Below are 26,256 nucleotides of genomic sequence, written 5' to 3'. Positions count from 1 at the left end.
TTTTGAAGCCAAAATCAGGAGTGAATGTTTGACACCCATGGCCGCGGACCATCGGGATTACTCACCCCCCAACGGCCGCAGCCTTGGATCAGTGAGCGCTGGCCCACATCTCCTCCTCAGGAGACACCAGTGCTCACTTCTGCTTCACTCGGCTGTGTCCCGTAGGGTGCGGGCGCATGCTATTGCCCGGCCTTAAGGGGCCAGCGTGAACATCTGAAAACTATGTCAAATTAGCCCATGATCAACCTGGACTATAAGAATGGCCCTGCCCCTTCCTTCATTGCCTGAGCGTTGTTGTGTTTACCCGTGTTAGTCTTTGCAAATGGTCCCTTAGTGTTTTCCAGTTCCCAGTGTTCCCGTACCTGCTACCTGTATCCCGTGCTACATTGTTTCTGTGTCGGAAAGAGTTGGAGTCGTGTTGTGCCATTTACTACGCCTGCTGTGTTACACCGTGCCTGGTGTCTGCCTGCTGCCAAGGTCCCATCCGAGCCTAAACATCGCTACTGTCTGAATTACCACAGGTACCCTTATTCAAACTATAGACATTTACTTGGTATCCTGTTAGCCAGCTGCTATCCTGCTACGGTGGTACGGCCCAGTGGGTCCACACACCCATCGTGACAGCATGCAAGGAAGAAAGGAAGTACAATTGTTACTATTATATTTAATGATGCACTGTACTGACCAAATCTGCATTGTGTGAATGAGGCCTAAAGGAGCTGGAACGCTAAAGCAGCGCTGCGGCCCCTTTATTCTCAGGATCAGTGAGGATACTGACAGTCGGATCCCACAAATAATAAAGTGATAATATATCCTAGCAATATGGTTCCACTTTATGAGAGGGAAAACCCCTTTTAAGGAACTAAGTGTATTGTTCATATTCTTCATATTGTTAGAATTAAAAATGTCAATGATAAATTCAGCTCTGCATGTGCAAAATATGTAATTTCAGGAAATAAATGTTCATACTGGTACATATCTTCATCTTCCAAGTAGCTAAATGTGTATTTTTAAAACAGTTTCACCAATACAAAACCCTTTCAGGAGTCCAATGTAGAATTCTTAGTGAATGTTAACTTTTAAACAGCAGGTGGTTTTTATGTCTACGGGTCCTCATACGTGGCCCGACATGGGCTGTGTAAACGCGCACCAATTAACGAGACAGCTTGTTGATTGGCGCTCGTTTGCTTCTTTCAGAAGGAGCTATGTATGGGGAAGAGCGATGGTTTCTATGATTGCTCGTCCTTATACATTTCTATAATGTCGACAGCCTGTTTACACAGGGAGATGTGATGCCGACAACGATAATAGTTTTCTGCTGCAGAAACGATGTGTTTGCTCGTTAATCGGCTGATCGTTGCCTTGTTTACACAAAGCAATGTTCGGGAACGAGCGTTCCCTGAATGCTCATTTACCCGGTAATTGGCCAGTGTAAAAGGGCCTTAAAATTCAGTGCAGATTAATTTCTTAATATATTTTTAGAGAAGTTGGAGCTCCCCTTTTTTCGTACAGAGCTTCAAATCCCATGCATAGAGATAGATTTAAAATATAATATGTTGGCTGGCTGCATTCACCACTAGAGGGGGTTTACGGCATGCTGGGTTATTATTCCGTTCAATGTATAACAATATTCAGCAAGAAGCTAGACTCCCTCTAGTGGCAGCTGCACGCAGCGAGCATGATTATACAGGACAGAATTGCTTCAGATTTTATGTACGGATTTTCCATGCAAAAAATCTGCAGCGGATTACAATTCCAGCCATGTGAATCCGAATTGAACAAATCTCATCCACATGCTGCGGCACATTTTACGGATGGAAATCAGAGTATGCTGCCGATTTTTAAATCTCAGCATGCTCATTCTACTCTAGATGTTCACTGCGGATTTCATCCTCTTTAATGTAGAAGGGGTGGATTCGACGGTAAATCCGCAGCAAAATTCTTAGCCTTTTACACGGTATTCCTGTGGCACATCTCATTTTCAACACTTGCCTAAATGCGCCGGCGGATGTGTCCTGTCTATGTTTTACACCATTCAACAATTAATGTTGAGTGTAGTCTCTTTCTTATTGGCATACTAAATACTGTCGTTGCTTAAAACACATACAGTACCTGTGTTTCCTTATCAAAATGATGCTGTAATGATAATAAATATAGCTTTATGTTGCAGCTCCGTGTGGCGACAACCTGTATGATGATGACGGGAAACGTCTCCCTCCTTGCATTCCTGGTGCTTGGCTGACTCCAGCCATCATGGCATGTTATTTGTTGGTGGCAAACATCCTCTTAGTAAATTTGTTAATAGCAGTGTTCAAGTAAGTCTTCCATTACTAAACTGTTAGATACAGATGGTGTTCATCAGGAATAGGTAATATGTAAATGGTAATTGAATCAATAACCTTCTGTTCTGGCAATAAATTGATCCCATTGAAAAAACATGTATAGGGTTGCCACAGGTACAGTAAAAACTGTTAAAGGGGTTGTCTGGTTTAGAATCCCCATGTCTAAGTTAATAGAGGCGGTCCTCTGTTCAGGATACCCATCTCTTGGTCAGAGTGGAGAGAAGTAACAAAGACTCTCTCTAGCTCTGGAGGACGTGTACTGTCCTGGATTACACAGACAGCCCATTGATATAAATGGACATTGTGTAATGATTCATTTCTCCTGTGGTGGCGCTGCAGGGAAATCTAATACTTACTGACAGGTTTCCGCACGGATTATAGCTGATCGCTGGGGGTTACAGCAGTAGAACACTTTGTGAACACTTCATTGTCAATTGATTCTGCAAATAAATAAGGATCGTGCAAAGTGGGGAAACCCTTTAATGCCCGTTGCAAGTTTTAGTTAAAACGTTTGCTTCATCAGCTGTGGCACCATTTCAGACCTTTTTATTTATTGTCCTATTATCTGCAGCACTGGGATAAAGCCTTATGGTAGTGTTTAACCCCTTAACGCTCAGCGGCGTAATATTCCGTCGTGCTGACCGCCCCGTTCGCGTTCGCTGACCGATCGCTGTGTCCCCGCTGATTAACCCCTTAAAAGCCGAGTTCAATAGAGATAGCGGCTTTTTAGCAGTTAAGCTACCATAGCCGGCCTGCTACACGATAGCGGTCGGCGATGGTGACTATGGCAACCGGACACCTAACAATGGCGTCCGGCTATGCCATCGACGGAAGCCTAGTGGGTCCGGACAAAGTCAGGACCCACTATGCTTGCTGTCAGTGAGTAGCTGACAGCTCTAATACACTGCACTACGCATGTAGTGCAGTGTATTAGAATTGCGATCAGGGCCTCCTGCCCTCAAGTTCCCTAGTGGGACAAAGTATTAAAGTTTAAAAAAAGTAAAAAAAAGATGTGAAAAAATAAGAAAATAAAAGCTGTAAAAGTAATAAAAGTAAAAATCCCCCTTTTTCCCTTATCAGTCTTTTATTATTAATAAAAATATATAAACAAATAAACTATACATAATTGGTATCGCCGCGTCCGTAACGGCCTGAACTACAAAATTATTTTGTTATTTATCCCGCGCGGTGAACGCCGTAAAAGAAAATAATAATAAACCGAACCACAATCACAATTCTTTGGTCACTTCACCTCCCAAAAAATGGAATAAAAAGATATCAAAAAGTCGCATGTACCTAAAAATGGTGCTGATCAAAACTACAGTTTGTTATGCAAAAAATAAGAAGAACCTTAGAATAAGGTAACACAAAAAGTGAATGATTTTTTACAAAAAGTATTTTATTGTGCTAACGCCATAAGACATAAAAAAACTATAAACATCTGGTATCGCCGTAATCGTATTGCCTCGCAGAATAAAGTGAATATGTCATTTATAGCGCACGGTGAACGCTGTAAAAAAATAGAATAAAAAAACAATAGTAGAATTGCTGTTTTTTAGTCACCACGCCACTTAACTATAGAATAAAAACTGATCAAAAAGCCGCATGCACCCCAAGAAAACTACAATGAATTCCCCAAGGTGTCTAGTTTCCAAAATGGGGTCAATTTTGGTGAGTTTCCACTGTTTTGGCACCACAAGACCTCTTCAAACCGGACATGGTGCCTAATAAAAAGGAGGGCTCAAAGTCGTGGGATATTTCTCAAAACTGCAGAATCTGGGCAATAAGTATTAAGTTGAGTTTCTCTGGTAAAACCTTTAGTGTTATAAAAAAAATGGTATAAAAAGGATTTTCTGACAAAAAAAAATAATGTAAATTTCACCTCTACTTTTCTCTAAATTCCTGTAAAACACCTAAAGGGTTCATAAACTTTCTAAATGCTGTTGTGAATACTTTGAGTGGTCTAGTTTCTAAAATGGGGTGTTTCATAGGGGTTTCTAATATATAGGCCCCTCAAAGCAACTTCAGAACTGAACTGGAACCTAAAAAAATAAATAAATTAGGCAATACTACGCTTCTTACATTATACTGATAATGAGCCGTGCCCACCCCGAGATGGCCCCAGTTTTGACCGTTTGTATAAATGGAGACCCCTATTAGACCGTTTCAGTTCCTGGTTTTCCCAAGCAAACACCCCCGAGAATTGTATTTCTATTGATGAGTCAATGGTACATTTTAAAGGGAGGCTTCAATTCCGCCAGTACCTGCCGGGGAAGAGGGCACGGTATGGCGTGAAGATGTATAAGCTGTGTGAGAGTGCATCAGGCTATACCTACAAATTTAGGATATATGAAGGGAAGGACACCAGTATTCAGCCCCCAGAATGCCCCCCTTACTGGGAGTTAATGCAAAAATTGTGTGGGATTTGGTGCACCCACTGCTGGACCAGGATTACCACCTCTACCTGGATAATTTTTATACCAACATCCCACTCTTCAACTCGCCTCGCTACCAGAAGTCCTGCGGCACTGCTAGAAGAAATCTGAGAGACCTCCCTAAGACTCTGCTTGGGCAAACAAGAAGGGGTGAGAGCAGGGCACAATCTAGCAGCAACATATTGTGTGTCAAGTACAAGGGCAAGAGAGATGTCCTTGTATTGAAAACAATACATGGCCACACCAGTACCCATGTACCTGTACGAGGTACCAGTACAGAGACCCCCAAACCAGACTGCATCCTGGACTACAATCGGTACATCGGAGGGGTGGACTTGTCAGATCAAGCCCTGAAGCCCTACAGCGCTATGCGGTGTGGTATAAGAAGCTGGCCGTTCACATCATACCAATGGCATTGTACAATGCGTATGTGCTACGTCGATGTACAGGCCAGACGGGAACTTTCCTGGAATTTCAAGAGGTGGTTATCAAGAAACTAATTTTAGGGACCAAGAAAGGGGGGGGCACCCAGTACTTCTTGAAGCGAGGCCACACGCATCGTACCAGGGCAACACTTTCCAGGAGAAGTTCCCCAAACTGGCAAGAAGGGAAAAAGTTAAAAGAGGTGCAAAGTCTGCTATAAGAGGGGGATAAGGGAGGACACAATATATCAATGTGACACGTGTCCCGAAAAACCAGGGCTCTGTATGAAAGAGTGTTTTAAAATGTATCATACATCCCTTGATTTTTAATCTACCCCAGTTTTACTTACCCTGATGCCCTCCGCACAGCTTATCCCCCCTCGTCTTTCCCTTCTGAGCACTGCTGCATGCCCAGGCAGCTGATAACAGCCACATTGAGGGTATTGCCATACCCGTGAGAACCTACATTACAGTTTATGGGGTGTATGTCTCCGGTCAAAATGCTCACTACACCTCTAGATGAATGCCTTAACGGTGTAGTTTTTAAAACGGGGTCACTTCTTGGGGGTTGCAACTGTACTGGTACCTCAGGGGCTTCTGCATACATGACTTCGCACCAGAAAATCCCCAGTAGGCCAAATGGTGGTCCTTTCCTTCTGAGCCCTCCCATGGGCCCAAACCGCAGTTTATCACCACAAATGCAGTATTGCCGCACTCAGGACAAATTGGGCAACAAAATGGGCTAATTTGTTCCCTGTGAAAATAAGAAATTTTGATCACAAATGACATCTTATTGGAAAAAATGAAATTTTTTTAATTTCACGGCCCAATTCAAATAGGTGCTGTGAAAAAACTGTGCGGTCAAAATGGTAACAACAACAATAAATGAATTCCTTGAGGGGTGTAGTTTCCAAAATGGGGTCACTTCTGGTGGGTTTCCATTGCTTTGATACCTCTGGGGCTCTGCAAATGCGACATGGCACCCGAAAACCAATCCAGCAAAATCTGCACTCCAAAAAACACACAGCACACCTTCCCTTCTGAGGCCTCCCATAGGGCCAAACGGCAGTTTATCGCCACAAATGGGGTATTGCTGCACTCAGGAGAAATTGGGAAACAAAATGGAGTATTTTGTTCCCTGTGAAAATAAGAAATTTTGATAAAAAATTACGTCTTATTGGAAAAAATGAAATTTTTTTCATTTCACAGCCCAATTCAAATAGGTGCTGTGAAAAAACTGTGCTGTCAAAATGGTAACAACAACCATAAATGAATTCCTTGAGGGGTGTAGTTTCCAAAATGGGGTCACTTCTGGTGGGTTTCCATTGCTTTGATACCTCTGGGGCTCTGCAAATGCGAGATGGCACCCGAAAACCAATCCAGCAAAATCTTGACTCCAACAAACACATAGCGCTCCTTTCCTTCTGAGCCCTCCCATGGGCCCAAACTGCAAATTATCACCAAAAATGGGGTATTGCCGCACTAAGGACAAATTGGGCAACAAAATAGGGTATTTTGTTCTCTGTGAAAATAAGAAATTTTGATCACAAATTACATCTTATTGTAAAAAATGATGGTTTTTTTTTTAATTTCACAGCCCAATTCAAATAGGTGCTGTGAAAAAACTGTGTGGTCAAAATGATAACAACAACCATAAATGAATTCCTTGAGGGGTGTAGTTTCCAAAATCACTATTGGGGGATTCCTACTGTTTTGGCACCTCAACACCTCTTCAAACCTGGCATGCTGCCTAAAATATATTCTAATTAAAAAAAAGAGGCCCCAAAATGCACTAGGTGCTTCTTTGCTTCTAGGGCTTGTGTTTTATTCCACGAGCGCAGTAGAGCCACATGTGGGACATTTCTAAAAACTACAGAATCAGGACAATACATAATTAGTAGTATTTCTCTGGTAAAACCTTCTGTGTTACAGAAAAAAAATTGAATAAAATTGAAATTCAGCAAGAAAAATGAAATTTGCAAATTTCACCTCTACTTTGCTTTAATTCCTGTGAAATGACTGAAGGGTTAAAAAAAACTTTCTAAATGCTGTTTTGAATACTTTGAGGGGTATAGTTTTTAAAATGGGGTGTTTTATGGGGGTTTCTAATGCATAGGCCCCTCAAAGCCAGTTCAGAACTGAACAGGTACCTTAAAAAAAAGGCTTTTGACATTTTCTTAAAAATATGAGAAATTGCTGTTTATGTTTTAAGCCTTGTAACGTCCAAGAAAAATAAAATAATGTTCAAAAAACGATGCCAATCTAAAGTAGACATATGGGAAATGTGAACTAGTAACTATTTTGGGTGGTATAACTGTCTGTTTTACAAGCAGATGCATTTAAATTCTGAAAAATGCTATTTTTTCAAAATTTTCTCTACATTTTGCAATTTTTCACCAATAAACACTGAATATATCGACCAAATTTTACCACGAACATGAGGCCCAATGTGTCATGAGAAAACAGTCTCAGAATTGTTTGGATAGGTTTAAGCATTCCAACGTTATTACCACATAAAGTGAAATATGTCAGATTTGAAAAATGGGCTCTGAGCCTTAAGGCCAAAACTAGGCTGCGTGCTTAAGGGGTTAAGGACCAATGGTCTGACTAAATTGCCTAGAATATAAAGCACAAGTTCGTTAAAGGGGTTGTCTTGGACAGTTATGGCATATGCACAGGATATGCCATAAATGTACAGTAAATGCGGGTCCCATCTCTGTAACGCTGTTTCCGTAACTCCCATCCACTTCTATGGGAGTAAGGAAACAGCGTAGCTCAACAAGCACGGTTGGCATATCAAGAAATTCACCTGGTTTAAGATTTACAGCGAATCAGTTTTCTGGAGAATCAATCGATAATAAAGTTTGTAAACATTTGGTCATATATAGCACATAGTGAAAAATCAAGTAGTTCTCTTTAATTTAGCATTTATATACTTTAAGACACTGAGCCACTTTAAAGAACAAATTAGACAATTGTTTTAGGTTCCATTCACATTTGCGTTTTTCCCTTTTTGTCAGAGTTCTGTTATTTTTGGTGGCAGGAAAAGCTCAGTCAGCAACTTTATTCTTGCCTAGACCCTGACAGACCCTGACAGAACCTGACGGTCCCTGTTATAAGTCAATGGCATTTATCAAGGTTCATCAGGTTCTGTTCTGAAACGGATCCGACATACGTAGCTGCTATGGCTCCTTTATAAATTAAAGCCATGTTGATAATGTGAATAGAGTCTTACCTAACAACAATAAGTAACAAAAATGAGGCTTTTCCTTATTTCATTGACATTCACACAATTGTGTAATATGGAAAAATAATAGTTTTATTTGCCAAGTTGTAAGCCGATAACTTACAAAGAAAGCAGCAGCTTTAAAATCAACAAGAATTATTTTGTATTTCTTTAAAATGTATTACTGCCATTAAATTTCTAAACAAGATAATCTCTTCTGACGGATGATGATGATACTCGTTCCCTTTATTTCAGAGCAGAGCCAAATGTCAAACTAAACAGTTTTTCCTAGAATTTACTTGGCGTTCCACAGAAAACAGACCGTTACTGTTTAAGAGAAAGCAGATGGTAATGTAAGCTTATTAAGAAAGCAATGCGCAGCCCGGCTAAGCCTAATGATTCTAATGGAGCCATTTCAGGAAGCTAAAAACGTTGCATTCATGTCAAATTCTGCCATCTGCTGTTTGCTTGGATATAAAGACAGTCACATACTTGCTAAATAAAATATGGAGAGCAACCCTAGGTACAACCTTGTTATATTCCTCTCACTGGCTTTCCAGAAACATCATGGCTATGGAGCAGGGTCTGACTGAGAATGGTCTAGGTCCCGAGGTATTAAAGGGCATGGGCTCCTTATCAAGAACTATGGTATGATTTGGGTTAATAAAATGCATTTAAAGAGCAGGTCTTGCATTTTAACTTGACTGACCAATGGGCTATGGGCCCTCTCTAGCCATGGGCCATTAGCCTGTTAACATGTTGCTTTTTTTCCCAAAACAATTCACCAACCCATCCAAATCATGGTCCTCTGATGTACATGGATGGATTCCAGTCCACTAAACACACACACAAATACTTATGTCAATTATTCAATTATTGTTTTTAAATAATATTATAAATGTAGCCAGCTCTAAAGATCTCTGTGTTAAAATGATCATTTATATATTTTTATTTACAGCAATACATTTTTTGAAGTAAAATCTATTTCAAATCAAGTGTGGAAATTCCAGCGTTACCAGCTTATTATGACTTTTAATGACCGACCTGTTTTGCCACCTCCAATGATAATATTTAGCCTCCTGTACATTATTCTGAAGCGTCTTTGTTGCCGCTGCAAAAAGATACACGAAGGGGAAATGGATGAGCGAGATAGAGGGCTGAGTATGTTACAAAGTCTTCTTATCGATTATGTGACCATTATTTCTGTTTCTTTCTTTTTATTATTATTATTAACGGAGTATTACAGTTTTAGCAAGTAAAGGTTATTCTTTCCTTATTAAAAGTTATAATTTTCTAATATACTTTGTATGTTAATTCCTCACAGTTTTCAAGATCTCTGCTCTTGCAGTCATTGAATAGGAACCATTATTGTTTTATCTAGTGGATAAAAATCTTTCCTGGTTATGTAATGAACACACAGTTTTATTTGCTAAAATACCGTGGTTGAACTTGATGGACATGTGTCTTTTTTCAACCGTACTAACTATGTAACTCTGTAACCGTATTACCCCTTTAAGCAATACCTGTAGTTTTTTCATTGTGTTAAAGCTGAAGCCTCTTAAGTGGCCTGAACAAATAAAACGACATTTTTGGCAGAACATAGAGCCTTTTGGAAAAATTTTCATATACCAGTCTTTACAGAATGAAAAGCTGGAGTAAACTCTGACACATTCAGCCAGAGACAAAATAAATATGTCGCAACTGTCAGCCATGAACCTAACATTCTCCCCGTTTGGCCCAAAAACAACAACAAGCCCACATGCTTACATCCCTGCTCCTCGTTTTCCCTTTCCGGCTCCTTCATCACTCCAGTGCCACTTATTCAAAGACCTGACATCGGGCAGCGTCAGGACCTAATATGCAATGCTGAATTTCAACATCATCAGTGCTGCATTGCATACAAGGATCTTATGCTGCCTGGCATTAGGTCCTTGTTTGAGGGAGCCAGAGGGGAGAAGAGGAGCGGAGAGGTAAGTATAATTTTTTTTTTTGTTATTATTTAATTTAAGTGTTACATGGGGGTGGGACCGCGGGCCCCTACCATACTACACGACATAGGGTAAAATGTACACCAGCGTATATTAGAATAAATTTGTTGGCCCGTGGGCCCCTTTCCAAGAGGTCTCACACGCTTTCCACAAAAGTGGCAGGCCAAAAAGGCCAAAAGTCACGACTTTTGAGACATTTTGCGACTTTTCTATGCCAGATGACTGGTGTGCAAAGGTTTATAAATTACCCTCTTTGTTGAGAATGAAATTGACTACTAGGTGTGTGTATTACGGATTCTGAATTTCCTAAATTACAAATTTGGAATTGAACCTAATTGAAATTTAGCGGTTTGATTTTTACATAAGTATCAAGCATCAAATACTTTGCTGACTGATACAGTGAATTCACTCTTAACCCTGCAGAGCTGTTTCTAAATGATGAGGAACTGAAGAAACTCTATGAGTTTGAAGAACAATGTGTGGAAGAATATTTTCAAGAGAAGGAAGATGAGCAACAGTCTTCTAATGACGAGCGGATTCGGGTTACTTCAGAAAGGTATTTTCAGAGACACCATTCGGCCATCACCATTTTTGTTTTTACCCCTCAAAGTCTATGATAAAATGTAAAATCCATTTTATAATCTCTTATTTATACGTTGAAATAAGATTGCTTGAAGTTACAGGCCCAAAGCCTGAGGTTGCACTCATGGGATCTTTTGATGGCAACCAGGGGCGTTGCTAGGTTCTTAAAAGATCAGGGGCACAAGCCCTGAGACATATGTTTACCCCCCCCCCCCCCCGGAAAAATAAATACATCTTTACATACATATCTGAGATAGCTTAGCTATAAGACTAAGGGTATGTGCACATGACCTGTTTTCGACCGTTTTTCGGGCCGAAATTGGCAGAAAAGTCGGAAGCAGAAAGCCACCAAACATCTGCCCATTGTTTTCAATGGGAAATACGGCGTTCTGTACTGACGGGGCTTTTTTTTACGCATCATTTTCGAAAAACTGCGCATAAAAGTATGCCTGCGAAAAAGAAGTGCATGTCACTTCTTGAGACGTTTTTGGAGCCATTTTACATTGACTCTATAGAAAAAAAGCTCCAAAAACGGCAGTAAAAAACGCGAGTTGCTAAAAAAAACATTTGAAAATCAGGAGCTGTTTTCCCTTGAAAACAGCTCCGTATTTTCAGACGTTTTTGAGTCTGCATGTGCACAAACCCTAAGGGTATGTTCACACGTACTATTTACGGACGTAATTCAGGCGTTTTACGCCTGGAATTACGGGCGAAAATACTGCTTGAAAGCGTCGGCAAACATCTGCCCATTCATTTGAATGGGTTTTACGATGTACTGTGCAGATCAATTTTTTTACGCGCCGCTGTCAAAAGACGGTGCGTAAAAAAGATGCCCGCTTCAAAGTAGTGCATGTCACTTCTTGGGACGTAATTGGAGCCGTTTTCCATTGACTACGTCGAAAAACAGCTCCAATTACGTCCGTAATGGACGCTGCGAAAAACGCCTGCACATTACGTCTGAATTTTAGCTTTAACGGACGTGCACGTGTGAACATACCCTAAGGCTCCTATAGCTACACCGCTGGATAGAATTGGAGGTATTGTCTCAGCAGACAGTATCACACATGATAGGCTTAGATACATGGCCCCAGCAGACAGTATCACACATGATAGACTTAAGGCTCATACAGACGAGCGTGGTTCTCGACCGTGTGCTGTGCGTTGAAACAACTCACAGCACACGGACCCATTGATTTCAATGGAGCTATTCACACATGCGTGAGCTTTCACACAGCGAGTGTCCGTTATGTGAAACTCACTGCATGTCCTATATTGGTGCGTTTTCACCCACCTAGTCGCCTATTGAAGTTAATGGGTGCGTGAAAACCATGGACAGCACACGGACGCACATCCGTATGCTGTCAGTGTTTCAGACATCAATTGCACTGAGAAAAAAAAGTGCTTGCAAGTGCATGAAAAACACATGCCACACACAAAGCACACTGATGCAAAACGTAACACACACGGACAGTATTACGCACGTTTTTTATGCATGTAGATCTGTCACGCTCGTGTGAATGTAGCCTTAGATAAAGGGCCCTAGCAGTAAGTATCCTTGCACTAAACCCCGGGGGGCAAATTTGGCATTTCTGGGGCCCTAAGCAAAGTTATATCTTGGGGCTCTAATCAAAGACACCTGTAGAGAGTTCCCCACACAATGCCCCCTGTATAAAGTGTTACAACCCAACTGTATGGTTCTACACAAAGTCCCCCTGCCATACATCCCCCTTGTAGACAGTGCCCTGCAGTCCCCTGTAGGTAGTCCCACATACCCACCTTGTCTCAACAGACAGTATCATACATGATAGTCTTAGATACATGGCCCCAGCAGACAGTATCACACATGATAGGCTTAGATACATGGCCCAGCAGACAGTATCACACATGATAGAGTAAGATACAGGGCCCCAGCAGTAAGTATCCTTGTACCAACATATATTCACCCCCCCCCCCAAAAAAAATGTGTGTGCGTGTATGTATGTGTGTGTGAGTGTGAGTGTGTGAGTGTGTGTGTGTGTGTGTGTGTGTGTGTGTATGTGTGCATATATTTTTATATATATACATATATATATATATATATATATGTATATATATATATATATGAGACAGCATATCTATAGTACTATGACCCTATAGCTATGGATAGGATTAGGTACAGTGGCTCAGCAGACAGTATCACATATGATAAGATTAGATATAGGGCCTAGCTCGCTGACATTGTGGCTCCAGCCCTGGGCCCAGGAAAGGTAAGTATAAGAACCGCTTTGCCTTTTTATGTGTTACTATTTTTTTGTGTGTGTTTGTGTTTTTTTACAGGTTCGGTTTTTGGACTACGTTGGATTCTAGGACTACTTTGATGACTGCATTTTTTTATTCTTAATAAAATGGTTAATGAGGGTAGTGTGGGGTTTTTATTTCAATAAAATCATTTTTCTATGTTCTTGTATTTTTTATTTTTATTTATTACTACCGCCTTAGTAATGGCCACTGGTTGAATGACAGCGTCCATTAATAAGGCAGGGCATAATATTAGCCAGTGCAAAGTCTAACACTAACCCCCCATTACTATCCCGCTACCAACCACCACCAGGGTTATCGGGAAGAGTCGAGGGTGATCCAGTACCTGTCACGATGCGGGGTGTGGACCCACTGGGCCGTACCGCGTAGCGGGGATGGCAGCTGGCCGAACCGGAAAGTACACAGTTCAATGGTTCAGCGAGAGTACCTGAGGCAATCGTAGGCAGTGGCGAGGCGGACACGTCCAGAACCAGGCGGTGGGAAGTCGTTCGGTGAGGCGTAGCAGGGTAGCGTAGACTGTAGCACAGCACGGTAGGTAGCACAGCACGGCAATAGCACGAGTAGCACGGAAACAGGATACGGGATACGGAATACAGGAGCAAGGTACACTGGGAGGCTGGAAGACACTGGGAGACCATAAGCAAGACGAACAACGAGAAAACTAACAACGCTCTGGCAAAGGGCAAGGGGGCAGAGCCCTTTTTATAGCCCAGGGCATCCTGGGCCAGATTACAGTTTTTACAAAAACGCGCGCACTGGCCCCTTAAGGCCGTGCACGCGCGGGTGCGCGCACCCGCCGGAGACACTCAGAATCCGGAAGAGAGTGCCGGCGCCTGACTGGGGGACGACGCTGCAGGCAGGTAAGCTGTCCATGGCCACGGCCGCCGGGGTTAACGAACGATCGACGGGCCGTGGCCATAGACGTTACAGTATCCCCCCTCTTACGCCCTTACGGTCTGGGGAAAAAATCAAAATGTCATCGAGATACACCACAACACAAACATACAGGAGATCACGAAAAATGTCATTGACAAATTCTTGGAATACTGCGGGAGCGTTACACAGGCCGAAGGGCATGACTAAGTATTCGTAATGCCCATCACGAGTATTAAAGGCAGTCTTCCACTCGTCACCTCGACGAATCCGGATCAGATTATAGGCCCCCCGCAGGTCCAGTTTAGAAAAAAAATTTGCCCCCCGTATGCGATCAAACAGTTCAGAAATTAAAGGCAGAGGATACCTGTTCTTCACCGTGATCTGGTTTAGGCCTCGGTAGTCGATGCAAGGTCGTAATGATCCATCTTTTTTTTTAACAAAGAAGAACCCTGCTCCGGCCGGTGATGAAGAGTTACGAATGAAACCCCTCTCCAGGTTCTCCTTGATGTAAGCCGACATGGACTGGGTCTCTGGCAAGGAGAGAGAATACACTCTACCACGAGGAGGAGACGATTCCGGAACCAGGTCGATTGGGCAGTCATATGCCCGGTGTGGCGGCACGGTCTCGGCCTCCTTTTTATTGAAGACATCGCCGAACATGGAGAAACAGAGGGGCAAACCTGCAAACGACTGAAGAGGAGCGGGCTGTGGCGACTGGATGTGACTCAGACAGCGGTCAAGACACTTCGGGCCCCACTGGAGAACCTCTACAGAGTTCCAATCCAGGACGGGGGCGTGCAGACGAAGCCAAGGCAACCCCAGCAGCACGGGGTTGACGGCCTTGGACAGGACGAACAGAAAGATGATCTCAGCATGAAGGGCTCCCACTTGGAGTTTCAAGGCTTGGTTATGGACACAACTGGGTCTGGTAATGGCAGTCCATCCACCGAGGCAACGATCAACGGCCTTTCAAGCGGGATAGTGGGCAACTGTAGGAGATCCACAAGATCCTGGCAGATGAAGTTGGCTGCAGAGCCGGAGTCCAGATATGCGGAGACCTGATGAGACCTCTCGCCAGCAATGATGGTTACAGGGATAAATAGTTTGGAGGAGAGTTCTTGCTTCAATGTGTTGACGCCCAGGGTTGTCTCTCCAACCAAGCCTAGGCGCTGGGGTTTTTTGGCTTGTGAGGGCACAGACGCACGACGTGGCCAGCGAGGCCGCAATATAAGCACAGTCCAGAGGTGCGCCTGCGCTGTTTCTCCTGGACCGATAATTTTAGTCGGTCAACTTGCATCGGAACCTCGGGCAAAGCGATAGAAGCAGGCTAGAGAGGTTGCTGAAAGTTGGGCGCCAGTCTAGGGCGCCGGCGCTCCTGACGAACCTCATGGGATCTCTCCCTCAGCCTTATGTCAACCCGTCTGGCAAGCAGAATCAAGTCGCCCAACGCGGGAGGCAGGTCTCGAGCAGCCAGTTCGTCCTTGATCTCGGGCGACAGGCCATGCCAATAGGATGCCACAAATGCCTCATTGTTCCAGGATACCTCTTCTGCCAGAGTCCGGAACTGAATAGTATACTCGCCCACAGAGTTGTCCTCTTGGCGAAGGTTGAAGATGGCGGTGGCGGCTGATGAGACTCGCCCTGGCTCCTCAAAAACGGTTCGGAATATTCGTGCGAACTTCTGGAAGTCTCGGGTCTCGGATCCCTGACGTTCCCAGATAGGGTTAGCCCATGCCAGGGCCTTGCCGGTCAGGAGGGAGATGATAAATGCGATCTTGGCTCCATCTGATGGAAATGCCCGAGAGTGCAGGGTAAAATGAATGTGGCATTGGTTCAGGAACCCCCGACAAGCACTGGCGTCTCCATAGAACTGAGAGGGCAATGGCAGCGAGAACCGAGGGTCCGTACAGGAACTGCCAGGAGGAGCAACAGGAGGTTCGGCTTGAGGAACTTGCATAGAAGCAGGAATGGAGGCAACTAGCGTCCCTAGCTGCTTCGCCATAGAGTCCACGGCCACGAGGAGCTGGTCCTGCCTAGCTCGGAGATCCAGCAGATCCGCCTGCATGGCTTGGGAGGGTGACAAGCCCTTGAAATGGCCAGCGGGGTCCATGGCCAGAGCGTACTGTCACGATGCGGGGTGTGGACCCACTGGGCCGTACCGCGTAGCGGGGATGGCAGCTGGCCAAACCGGAAAGTACACAGTTCAATGGTTCAGCGAGAGTACCTGAGGCAATCGTAAGCAGGGGCGAGACGGACACGTCCAGAACCAGGCGGTGGGAAGTCGTTCGGTGAGGCGTAGCAGGGTAGCGTAGACTGTAGCACAGCACGGTAGGTAGCACAGCACGGCAATAGCACAAGTAGCACGGAAACAGGATACGGGATACGGAATACAGGAGCAAGGTACACTGGGAGGCTGGAAGACACTGGGAGACCATAAGCAAGACGAACAATGGGAAAACTAACAACGCTCTGGCAAAGGGCAAGGGGGCAGAGCCCTTTTTATAGCCCAGGGCATCCTGGGCCAGATTACAGTTTTTACAAAAACGCGCGCACTGGCCCTTTAAGGCTGTGCACGCGCGGGCGCGTGCACCCGCCGGAGACACTCGGAATCCGGAAGACAGTGCCGGCGCCTGACTGGGGGACTACGCTGCAGGCAGGTAAGCTGTCCATGGACACGGCCGTCGGGGTTAACGACCGATCGACGGGCCGTGGCCATAGACGTTACAGTACCTGACCATCTGTAGTAATGGTCGGGTATTGGGGCGACTGCAGGCTTGTATTATTAGGCTGGGAAAGGCCAAAAACAGTGGGTGATCTCACCGTAGTAATGCTAGCCTGCTGCTTCTATGTTGTATCTGGCTAGTTAGGAAAAATGGGGGGGGGTGCACATTTTTTCCATTTAAAAAAAAATGTTGACTTTGTTAACCAGGCAGATACAACATAGCAGCAGCAGGCTAACATTACCAGGGTGGTAAGTCCCACTGTTTCTGGGCTTTCCCAGCCTAATAATACCAGCCTGCGGCTGACCCAGTGCCCGACCATCACTACAGATGGTCGGGTACTGGATCGTACCCAGCTCTTCCCGGTACCCCTGGTGGCGGTGGGTACTGGGGTAATGTTGGGGGGGTTAGTGTTAGCCTCTGCACCGGCTAACACTAAGCCCCACCTTAGTAATGGAGGCTGTCTATCAGATAGCGGCCATTACTAAGGTGGTAGTAATAAAGTTTAAAAGAAAATACAAAGACATATAAGAAATATTTTATTGAAATAAAAAAACACACAACCCTCATTAAGAATTTTATGGAAAATAAAAAAAAGCCATCATCGAAGTAGTCTTTGAATCCGACGTAGTCCATCAACCGAACCTGTAAGGAAACACAAACACCTAACAAACCAATTAGTAACACAGGTGGTAGGCTTAGATACAGGGCCCAGCAGACAGGATCATACATGGTCATGTATCTAAGCCCACTATTTGGTAGAATTAGATATAGGGTCCATGTGTGATACTGTGTTATACCCTGTATCTAAGCCTACTGCAAGGCAGGCTTAGATACAGGAGCTGGCAGTAATGTCACACTGTAACACCCTCCTCTTTGGCTCCGGGTGCAGCGGATGTCCCGACACCATTCAGCGTCGTGACGTCATGACGCAAGAAGACGTCAGGATTTCCGCTAGCGGGAAGGAGGGTAAATGTACTGTTATTACTATTGTAACAGGAGCCCGTGTATTTTATGTCATAGGCCCCAGTTACTATAGTAAATTTCTTTAGAAGCGGTACGGGGGTCCGTGGCTCAGTCGCAATTGCGACCACTGCGACCCCTGTAGCGGCAGTCGCCCGGGGATCTGGGGCTCCGGGCTGAAGACACCCCTGAGGACAACATTTTCTGATTTCTGTCAGGTGCAGTGCTGCCATAGAGACCTGTGTGAGTCCAAATGACCAAATACTACAATATCTACTTCTTACCTGGCTTGACTAATAACAGTTATGTGTGTACCTGTGGGGTTATCCTTTACATTTGCTGATTTGAATTCACATGGGGACTTCATGATAACTCTGCACCCTACAGAAATCAGAACAGAAGGTTTCTGGTGCCGTTTAAATATAGATTGTCCTCATCATTAGAAAACATGAATCGCACTGTACTGACTCAATGTCCTTTATTGATATACAAGGCAAAATTCTGCACTACACCTGAAACAGGTATCGTTACTTTATTATCTTTATACCAACTGTGGATGCTACATGAGACACATTTTTTAAAGCTTAGAATATAGTTATCTGACTTGTAAAGTTTTTATTTTCAGAGTTGAAAATATGTCTATGAGGTTGGAAGAAGTCAATGAACGGGAACATTTCATGAAGGCTTCTCTCCAAACAGTTGATCTTCGTCTTTCCCAGTTAGAAGAACTTTCGGGTAGAATGGTGAATGCTCTTGAAAAACTTGTTGGAATAGACAAGTCTGAATTGGTTCACGTACGCTCTCGAGCTTCTTCAGATTGTGATGCAGCCTATCTTCTTAGACAAGGCAGTGTGAACAGTTCTGATGGCAACAGCATATATAAATACCATGCAGAGGGTGATGAAATAGCAGGTGAAGACAGCACAAAGTCAATGTCACCTGCATTGGGGTTGCGAAAAAAAGCTTATTCCTTTGGGATGAAAACAGATAAAGTTGAAGATGATCAAAGAGTGCAGTTAGTGCCACGGCAAGCCAGTCTACGTTATGCTTCAAGCGCCAACGCTGTTGCCCCAAAAGACTTGAGTAAACTGACTTTAGGAATTGTTTCACAAACAACAAGACCAATTTCTTGTATTGATATGTGGACTCCAGAAAGTGATAAACAAGAAAAAAGCAATGAAGACACTGATGGAGAAACAACTGTACAAAACGATGTCATCATAAATGGCCAGTCGCTTGCAAATTTCCCTGGTTCTGACATGTCAAACTCTCATTTAACAGTTGAAAGGACAAAGCTAGAAGCTACATTTTCTTACCCCTTAGAGAAATCGAAAGCTGCAAGATATTATCCTGGCCAGACATTTAACACTTGTCAAACAACAATGACAAAATCTAGAAGTTATATATTTACCCAAGCTGGTAAACTAGTGGGTGGTGTTAATAACTGGACAGCAGAGTATAGCTCAATTATGGACCAAATTTGCCCATCTTCAGTGGAAGATTGGGCAAACCAGTTTAACAACCAAGATGCTTCTCCCAATGACACTCCAGAACTTCCCAACATTGCTTCGGAAGCTGAAGCCCAAGCTGAGCTTAAGCCATTGCTAACAGAAGATACAGAAGATGAGAGTGATATTGGAGAGATAGAAAACAGTGCCTCCTTCCCTTGTACATCATTTACTGAAAGGACAGAGACAGAAAACTTACTTTCTGTGAAGTCAGAAAAGAATTTTGACTTTGCTTCTCCTAGATCAAAGAGTTTACACAGTCATTCTGGAAAGTCTCGATCTTTAATGGATAAACTAGAAAGACCTGGACATGCCAGTAGTGTCATGAACATTGTAGTGGCCTGTGGTAGCGCAGCAGAGGACTCTAAAATGAAAAACGAAAATACATCAACAGAAACAGAGTGTTAATGTGAAAGTGTGTGTGTAAACTGACGAGTAAAATGGGGATGCCAATCATCATAAAATACTGTAATGATTTATCATGTTTCACATTTACCTTCAAAAAAATCTGTTCAAAATCTGTATTTTTAAATGTAACATTTTTAGGCCCCATGTGTTTGAGAAGTGGTACTACAATTTGATCAATGCCATATGCAATTCTAACGTAAGAAAAGACAAGCTAATATTCTTTACATTTTATGTAATAATGCTCTATTTCTTTATCTTTCTACATTTTAGCTATAGTTAGTTCATCGTGTTTATCCAAATAGCCTCTTGTAATCAGCCCAAAAAAATTCTTTCAAAAAAAATGTAGATAACTTTGTTTTTCTGATTACATCCAGAACAGTTTATAACTATAGCAACAGGGTATTCAAGAACCATGATAACAGTGACAGCGTATGGTACCATATTACAGAAGTTTTCTCCCCTACAAGCGATGCTCCTCCGTTATACGGTATCCAATTACTTCAATAGATGCCATATCACTGTTCCGTACAACTTGTAGTGGCGCATGAGGCCTAAATCTGTGCAATTTGAAGTAGGCAGCCGGTGTCTGCAGCCTAAATTACCAGAAACTTATTTTCGTGACACATTTTTTGACACAGTGGCTCACATTTACTAATGTTGTCTAATAGTTAGCGTCAACTTAGACCAGGCAGGCACAAAATGCGGCAAACTTATCACAGCAGTGCATGCTACATGATAATTTTGGCGCATCTTGCATGACCTGTTAGACACTTTACATATCCTTATGCCAGAATTTTGTGCCAGTTTTTTGGGCAAATTCTTGGTGCACATTCCACATTTGAAACCACGCCCCCTTTATGGCAAGTTACACCTTTTCCTACTAAGCCACGCCTCTTTTCTGAACACTTTTTAAAAAAGTCTACTGAGGTACAAATATCAAAATTGCGCCAATTTGCACATTTTTTTCAGACTTTCTAGACCCACACACAATAGTAAATTGGACATCGTAATGTAAAAGAATAAAGCATTTAAAAAAAAAGTCTGGTACATTGTAATAGTACACAGGAATTCCAATATATACCGTGTCCTGGTATCTGCTCCATGCTCTTGAGACTGTGCTGGGAGACACAGCAAACCTAGTGACGGCATGTATGGATGTGCCTTCCTGGAGGATCTGGACTACCTGTGCAGCCTGAGTAGGCTGCAGGTACCGCCTCATGCTACCAGTAGTGACAAGGACACTAACAAAATGCAAAAGTAGAGACGACTTGGTCAGGATGAGGAGAGTAATTTTCTGTGGCCACCACATGCAAAACCATTCCTTTTTTGGGGGTTGTCTTCCATAGTAAATCTATGTAGGTACTGATCTGCAAGGACCTTCTCAGCCTCAGCCTCGCCCTCTCCTCTTATGATCAAGCAACATCAACTCTCAAGCAATGACCTGAGCAGATTCATCACCATTAACCCCTGCTTCTCCACACCTCTGATATCTGGTGAGTTCAGGAGAGGGTGAGGGCACTATAGCTTGCAGTAAATTGTCTCACTGTGGTTGCCATTGTTTTGGGATACTGTGCCTGGCATTGTGGTGGGGTACTGTATCTACCATAACGCATAAATATTATCCATAAGCAGTTTACAGTAGAAAAAAAAATTTCTCCTCTTTATGCTTCAAATTATGGTTGTGTCTTATGGTCCAGTGTGTCCTATAGTCCAAAAAATATGGTAATACCCCAATTATTTTAATTCATGGTTGCAATTTAGGACCATGATAGATATTAGCAAAGCTAGAATAAAAAAAAATCTATTCTGAGTAAATCTCACCTCTGTGGGGGGAAAAAAGCAATGTCAATGGCCCTAGATGCCAAACCACCCACTCTTACCTAAGGATACCCACCCTGTATTTAAGAAACTAAAGGATAGGTAACAACTGCTTGGGCAGTGAATTTAAAAAATATTTTACTAACAGGCCCCAGTGTAACTGTTGGCTTTTGTTGAAATTGTCCCCACTTGTACAAGGCCAAAGTCAACAATGCTCTGTTCAATCTTGGGTCTGCATTATTTGGTGCCAGCTTAGGTAATAGGATTTGGACAAAAGCCAGGAAAAGAATTATAGTTTCTGCCTATGTTTAAGTATTAAAACAAATGATATGGTTCAGAAAAAGACTATAAATCACTGACTTGTCCAGCAACTTTTTCAAGTGATTAAAGCAGTACTGTGATTCGGCTAACATTTATATTGACAAGTAACCACAAGCTACTCTTGTAAATATATTGTTGCAGGTAGGAGCATAACCACTCAGGAACAGTCAAAAATTGTTAAAAAGGAGGTGATCTTTAGAGGGGCAGTTTGAAATAGGGGCACCCAAAGGTTGAAATTGTCATGCTTTAAATGAACCACCGCTTTAATTTAGCTGGAAAGAAATGCTGCTACTTGTCTGGTCCCTTTCTACTGTCATTAAATGCGTCACTACTGATTTCAAACAATGTCAACATATTTATCGTGGACTGTGTTCATTCAACCATTGTTTGGGGCTGTAGTAAAAGATATTAATTTAAGCAAAGAAAAACTATAAGGCATTGATTTAATGCTGCCTTAAACCCTAGACTTACTAGGGGACTGTGCTGCTGGCCCTTTTGGCACTCACTAGGTAACTATGACATATGGCAAATTGAAAGCCATTAAATAAGTTACACATACTGTCAGCAAGAGCAAAGTAACAAAATTAAATAGTTTTGAAGGACAATGTTATTAAACGTAAAATATAAAATTAATGCTCCTTTCTGTGATTTTTTTAATAAAATACGTTTTCACACTTCACAATTGTTGTCTTCATTTTCCAAGACAGAATTTGGTTATGGCTCTTAAATAAATTACAAAAACATAATTTTGATCAAGGTGTTACTGTAAAGGATCTGCCAGACACAGCTTCTGTGTCAACGCCCATAGGTAATCAGTCTGCACCTGCTTCTATGTCTGCGTAGGGACCGTCGCCCAGTTGTACCCCGTCGCCTAGGGCTGGTCGTTGCAAGTAGGCAGGGACTGAGTGGCGGGTAGATTAGGGCTCACTTGTCTGTTTCCCTACCCCCATAATTACATAATCACAAGCCATATACCTAGTCTACCCTGGTCCCTCAAACTACTATGGACCCCCTTGAGACCCTGGCTCAGCAAATGCAGGGTCTTTCCCTACAGGTCCAGGCCCTGGCTCAGAGGGTCAACCAGCCTGATGCTACCATGGTAGTGCCCCTCACCTCACCTCTTGAATCCCACCTCAAGTTGCCTGACCGGTTCTCAGGGGACCGGAAGACTTTTCTCTCCTTTCGGGAGAGTTGTAGGCTCTATTTTCGCTTAAAGCCCCACTCCTCAGGTTCTGAGAGCCAGCGGGTGGGTATAATTATGTCCCGGCTCCAGGAAGGGCCCCAAGAATGGGCCTTCTCCTTGGCTCCTGACGCCCATGAACTTTCCTCCGTTGATCTTTTCTTTTCTGCTCTCGGACTCATTTATGACGAAACTGACAGGACTGCCTTTGCCGAGAGTCAGCTGGTGACCTTACGTCAGGGTAAGAGACCTGTTGAGGAGTATTGCTCTGACTTTAGGAAGTGGTGCGTAGCTTCTCGGTGGAATGACCCTGCCTTAAGGTGCCAGTTTAGGTTGGGTTTGTCGAATGCCCTGAAAGACCTGCTAGTTAGCTATCAGTCTTCTGACTCCCTAGACCAGGTTATGGCTTTAGCGGTACGACTTGACCGACGTCTCAGGGAACGACAACTTGAACGTTTTTGTGTTTTCCCCTCTGACTCCCCCATGATGCCTCCCGAGGTTTCCGTTGCTTCGCTCTTCCACGGAAGACCCGGAGGTACCTATGCAACTCGGGGCCTCCGTGTCCCCCCGACAACGTATAGAGTTCCGCAGGAAGAATGGTCTCTGCTTCTATTGTGGGGATGACAAGCATCAAGTGAACACCTGTCCTAGGCGTAAGAATAAGCAGCCGGAAAACTTCCGCGCCTAAGTGATCATCGGGGAGGTCACTTGGGCGCACAGGTATTTCCCGTAAATATGAAACGTAATAAAATCTTGCTTCCCTTTCAGGTCTCTTTTGGTGGTAGGTCTGCTACCGGCAGTGCCTTTGTGGATTCAGAGTCTTCTGCTAATATCATGTCTGTGGAATTTGCTATGTCTCTAGCTATGCCTTTGATTGATTTGCCTAAACCTGTCCCGGTAGTGGGTATCGACTCCACTCCTCTTGCTAATGGTTATTTTACACAGCATACCCCTGTTTTTGAACTCCTTGTTGGCTCCATGCATTTGGAGCAGTGCTCTGTACTGTTGATGCAGGGATTATCGTCCGATTTGGTTTTAGGCCTTCCCTGGTTGCAGTTGCATAATCCCACGTTTGACTGGAATACTGGGGATCTTACCAAATGGGGTAATTAATGCTTGACGTCATGTTTTTCTGTTAATTCTATTTCTCCCTCTGAGGAGGTGAACACGCTACCGGAGTTAGTTCAGGACTTCGCTGATGTTTTCTCTAAGGAGGCCTCCGAAGTGTTACCTCCTCATAGAGAATACGATTGCGCTATCGATTTGGTACCAGGAGCTAAACTCCCTAAGGGTAGGATATTTAATGTCTCTTGTCCCGAACGTGAAGCCATGAGAGAGTATATCCAGGAATGCCTGGCCAAGGGTTACATTCGCCCCTCTACTTCTCCGGTAGGTGCTGGCTTCTTCTTCGTAGGGAAGAAGGATGGTGGTCTTAGGCCATGCATTGACTACTGTAACTTGAATAAGGTCACTGTAAGGAACCAGTATCCCCTTCCTTTGATTCCTGATCTCTTTAATCAGGTTCATGGGGCCCAATGGTTCTTTAAGTTTGATCTACGGGGGGGCGTATAACCTTATCCGCATCAAAGAGTGGGATGAGTGGAAGACTGCGTTTAACAGGCCCGAAGGTCATTTCGAATACCTCGTCATGCCCTTTGGGTTGTGTACTGCTCCCGCGGTCTTCCAGAATTTCATAAATGAGATTTGAAGAGATTACCTGGGGGTATTTCTTGTAGTGTACCTTGATGACATACTTGTGTTTTCCAAGGACTGGTCCTCCCACATTGAGCATGTCAGGAAGGTGCTCCAGGTCCTTCGGGAAAACAAACTGTTTGCGAAGACCGAAAAATGTGTGTTTGGGGTGCAGGAGATACCATTTTTGGGTCAAATCCTCACTCCTCATGAATTCCGCATGGACCCCGCCAAGGTCCAGGCTGTGGCGGAATGGGTCCAACCTGCCTCCCTGAAGGCGTTACAGTGCTTCATGGGGTTCGCTAATTATTACAGGAGATTTATTGCTAACTTCTCGGTCATCACTAAGCCTCTTACGGATCTCACTCGCATAGGTGCTGATCTCCTCCGCTGGCCTCCTGAGGCTGTCCAGGCTTTTGAGGTCCTTAAGAAGTGCTTTATCTCGGCCCCTGTGCTGGTTTAGCCCAACCAAATGGAGCCATTTATCGTGGAGGTTGACGCGTCCGAGGTGGGAGTGGGGGCTGTCTTGTCCCAGGGTACCAGGTCCCTCACCCATCTCCGTCCCTTTGCCTACTTCTCCAGGAAGTTTTCGCCCACTGAGAGTAACTATGATATTGGCAACCGTGAACTCTTAGCCATTAAATGGGCATTTGAAGAGTGGTGCCACTTCCTGGAGGGGGCTAGGCACCAGGTAACGGTCCTTACCGACCACAAGAATCTGGTTTTCCTGGAATCTGCCCGGAGGCTGAACCCGAGACAAGCTCGATGGGCGTTATTTTTTACCAGATTCAACTTTTTGGTTACCTATAGGGCTGGGTCTAAAAATGTTAAGGCTGATGCACTGTCACGTAGCTTCATGGCCAGCCCTCCTTCGGAGGAAGATCCTGCTTGTATTTTGCCTCCAGGTATAATCATTTCCTCTATTGATTCTGATTTAGTCTCTGAAATTGCGGCTGATCAAGGTTCAGCTCCCGGGAACCTTCCTGAGAACAAGCTGTTTGTTCCCCTGCAATTCCGGCTAAGAGTACTTAGGGAAAATCATGACTCCGCACTATCTGGTCATCCAGGCATCCTGGGTACCAAGCACCTCATTGCCAGAAACTATTGGTGGCCTTGGTTGCCTAAAGACGTTAAGGCCTACGTCGCCGCTTGTGAGGTTTGTGCTAGGTCCAAGACTCCCAGGTCCTGACCAGCGGGCTTACTACATTCTTTGCCCCTTCCCCAGAGACCTTGGACCCATATCTCCATGGATTTTATCACCGATTTGCCTCCATCTCAAGGCAAGTCGGTGGTGTGGGTTGTAGTAGACCGGTTCAGTAAGATGTGCCACTTTGTGCCCCTCAAGAAACTACCCAATGCTAAGATGTTAGCTACCTTGTTTGTCAAACACATCCTGTGTCTTCATGGGGTCCCTGTCAATATTGTTTCTGACAGAGGGGTACAATTTGTTTCTTTGTTTTGCAGAGCCTTCTGTAAA

General features: G+C 43.9%; 1 protein-coding gene across 1 annotated transcript; it reads left to right on the top strand.

The window, feature by feature from the left end:
• The first annotated feature begins 129 nt into the window (after window positions 1-129).
• LOC142749617 (transient receptor potential cation channel subfamily M member 1-like) lies at window positions 130-22,540 on the top strand. Its single transcript, XM_075857882.1, has 5 exons — window positions 130-521; window positions 2,171-2,315; window positions 9,384-9,586; window positions 10,837-10,969; window positions 18,478-22,540. Exons 2-5 carry the CDS (start codon window positions 2,254-2,256, stop codon window positions 19,766-19,768), a joined length of 1,689 nt encoding a protein of 562 aa, XP_075713997.1. The 5' UTR covers window positions 130-521; window positions 2,171-2,253; the 3' UTR covers window positions 19,769-22,540.
• The last annotated feature ends 3,716 nt before the right edge of the window (window positions 22,541-26,256 follow it).

This window comes from Rhinoderma darwinii, chromosome 3 (genome assembly GCF_050947455.1).
Source record: "Rhinoderma darwinii isolate aRhiDar2 chromosome 3, aRhiDar2.hap1, whole genome shotgun sequence".
NCBI lineage: Eukaryota > Metazoa > Chordata > Amphibia > Anura > Rhinodermatidae > Rhinoderma > Rhinoderma darwinii.
Note: the sequence above shows the minus strand (reverse complement) of the source record. Positions and strands in the feature narration are given on the sequence as shown.

Excerpts from the sequence above, each read along its gene's own strand:
- LOC142749617 (XM_075857882.1), top strand. The coding sequence starts at position 2,254 with ATGGCATGTTATTTGTTGGTGGCAAACATCCTCTTAGTAAATTTGTTA. Across the intron at positions 2,316-9,383 it reads TTGTTAATAGCAGTGTTCAA|CAATACATTTTTTGAAGTAA; the intron begins GTAAGTCTTCCA and ends TTTTATTTACAG. Across the intron at positions 10,970-18,477 it reads ATTCGGGTTACTTCAGAAAG|AGTTGAAAATATGTCTATGA; the intron begins GTATTTTCAGAG and ends TTTTATTTTCAG.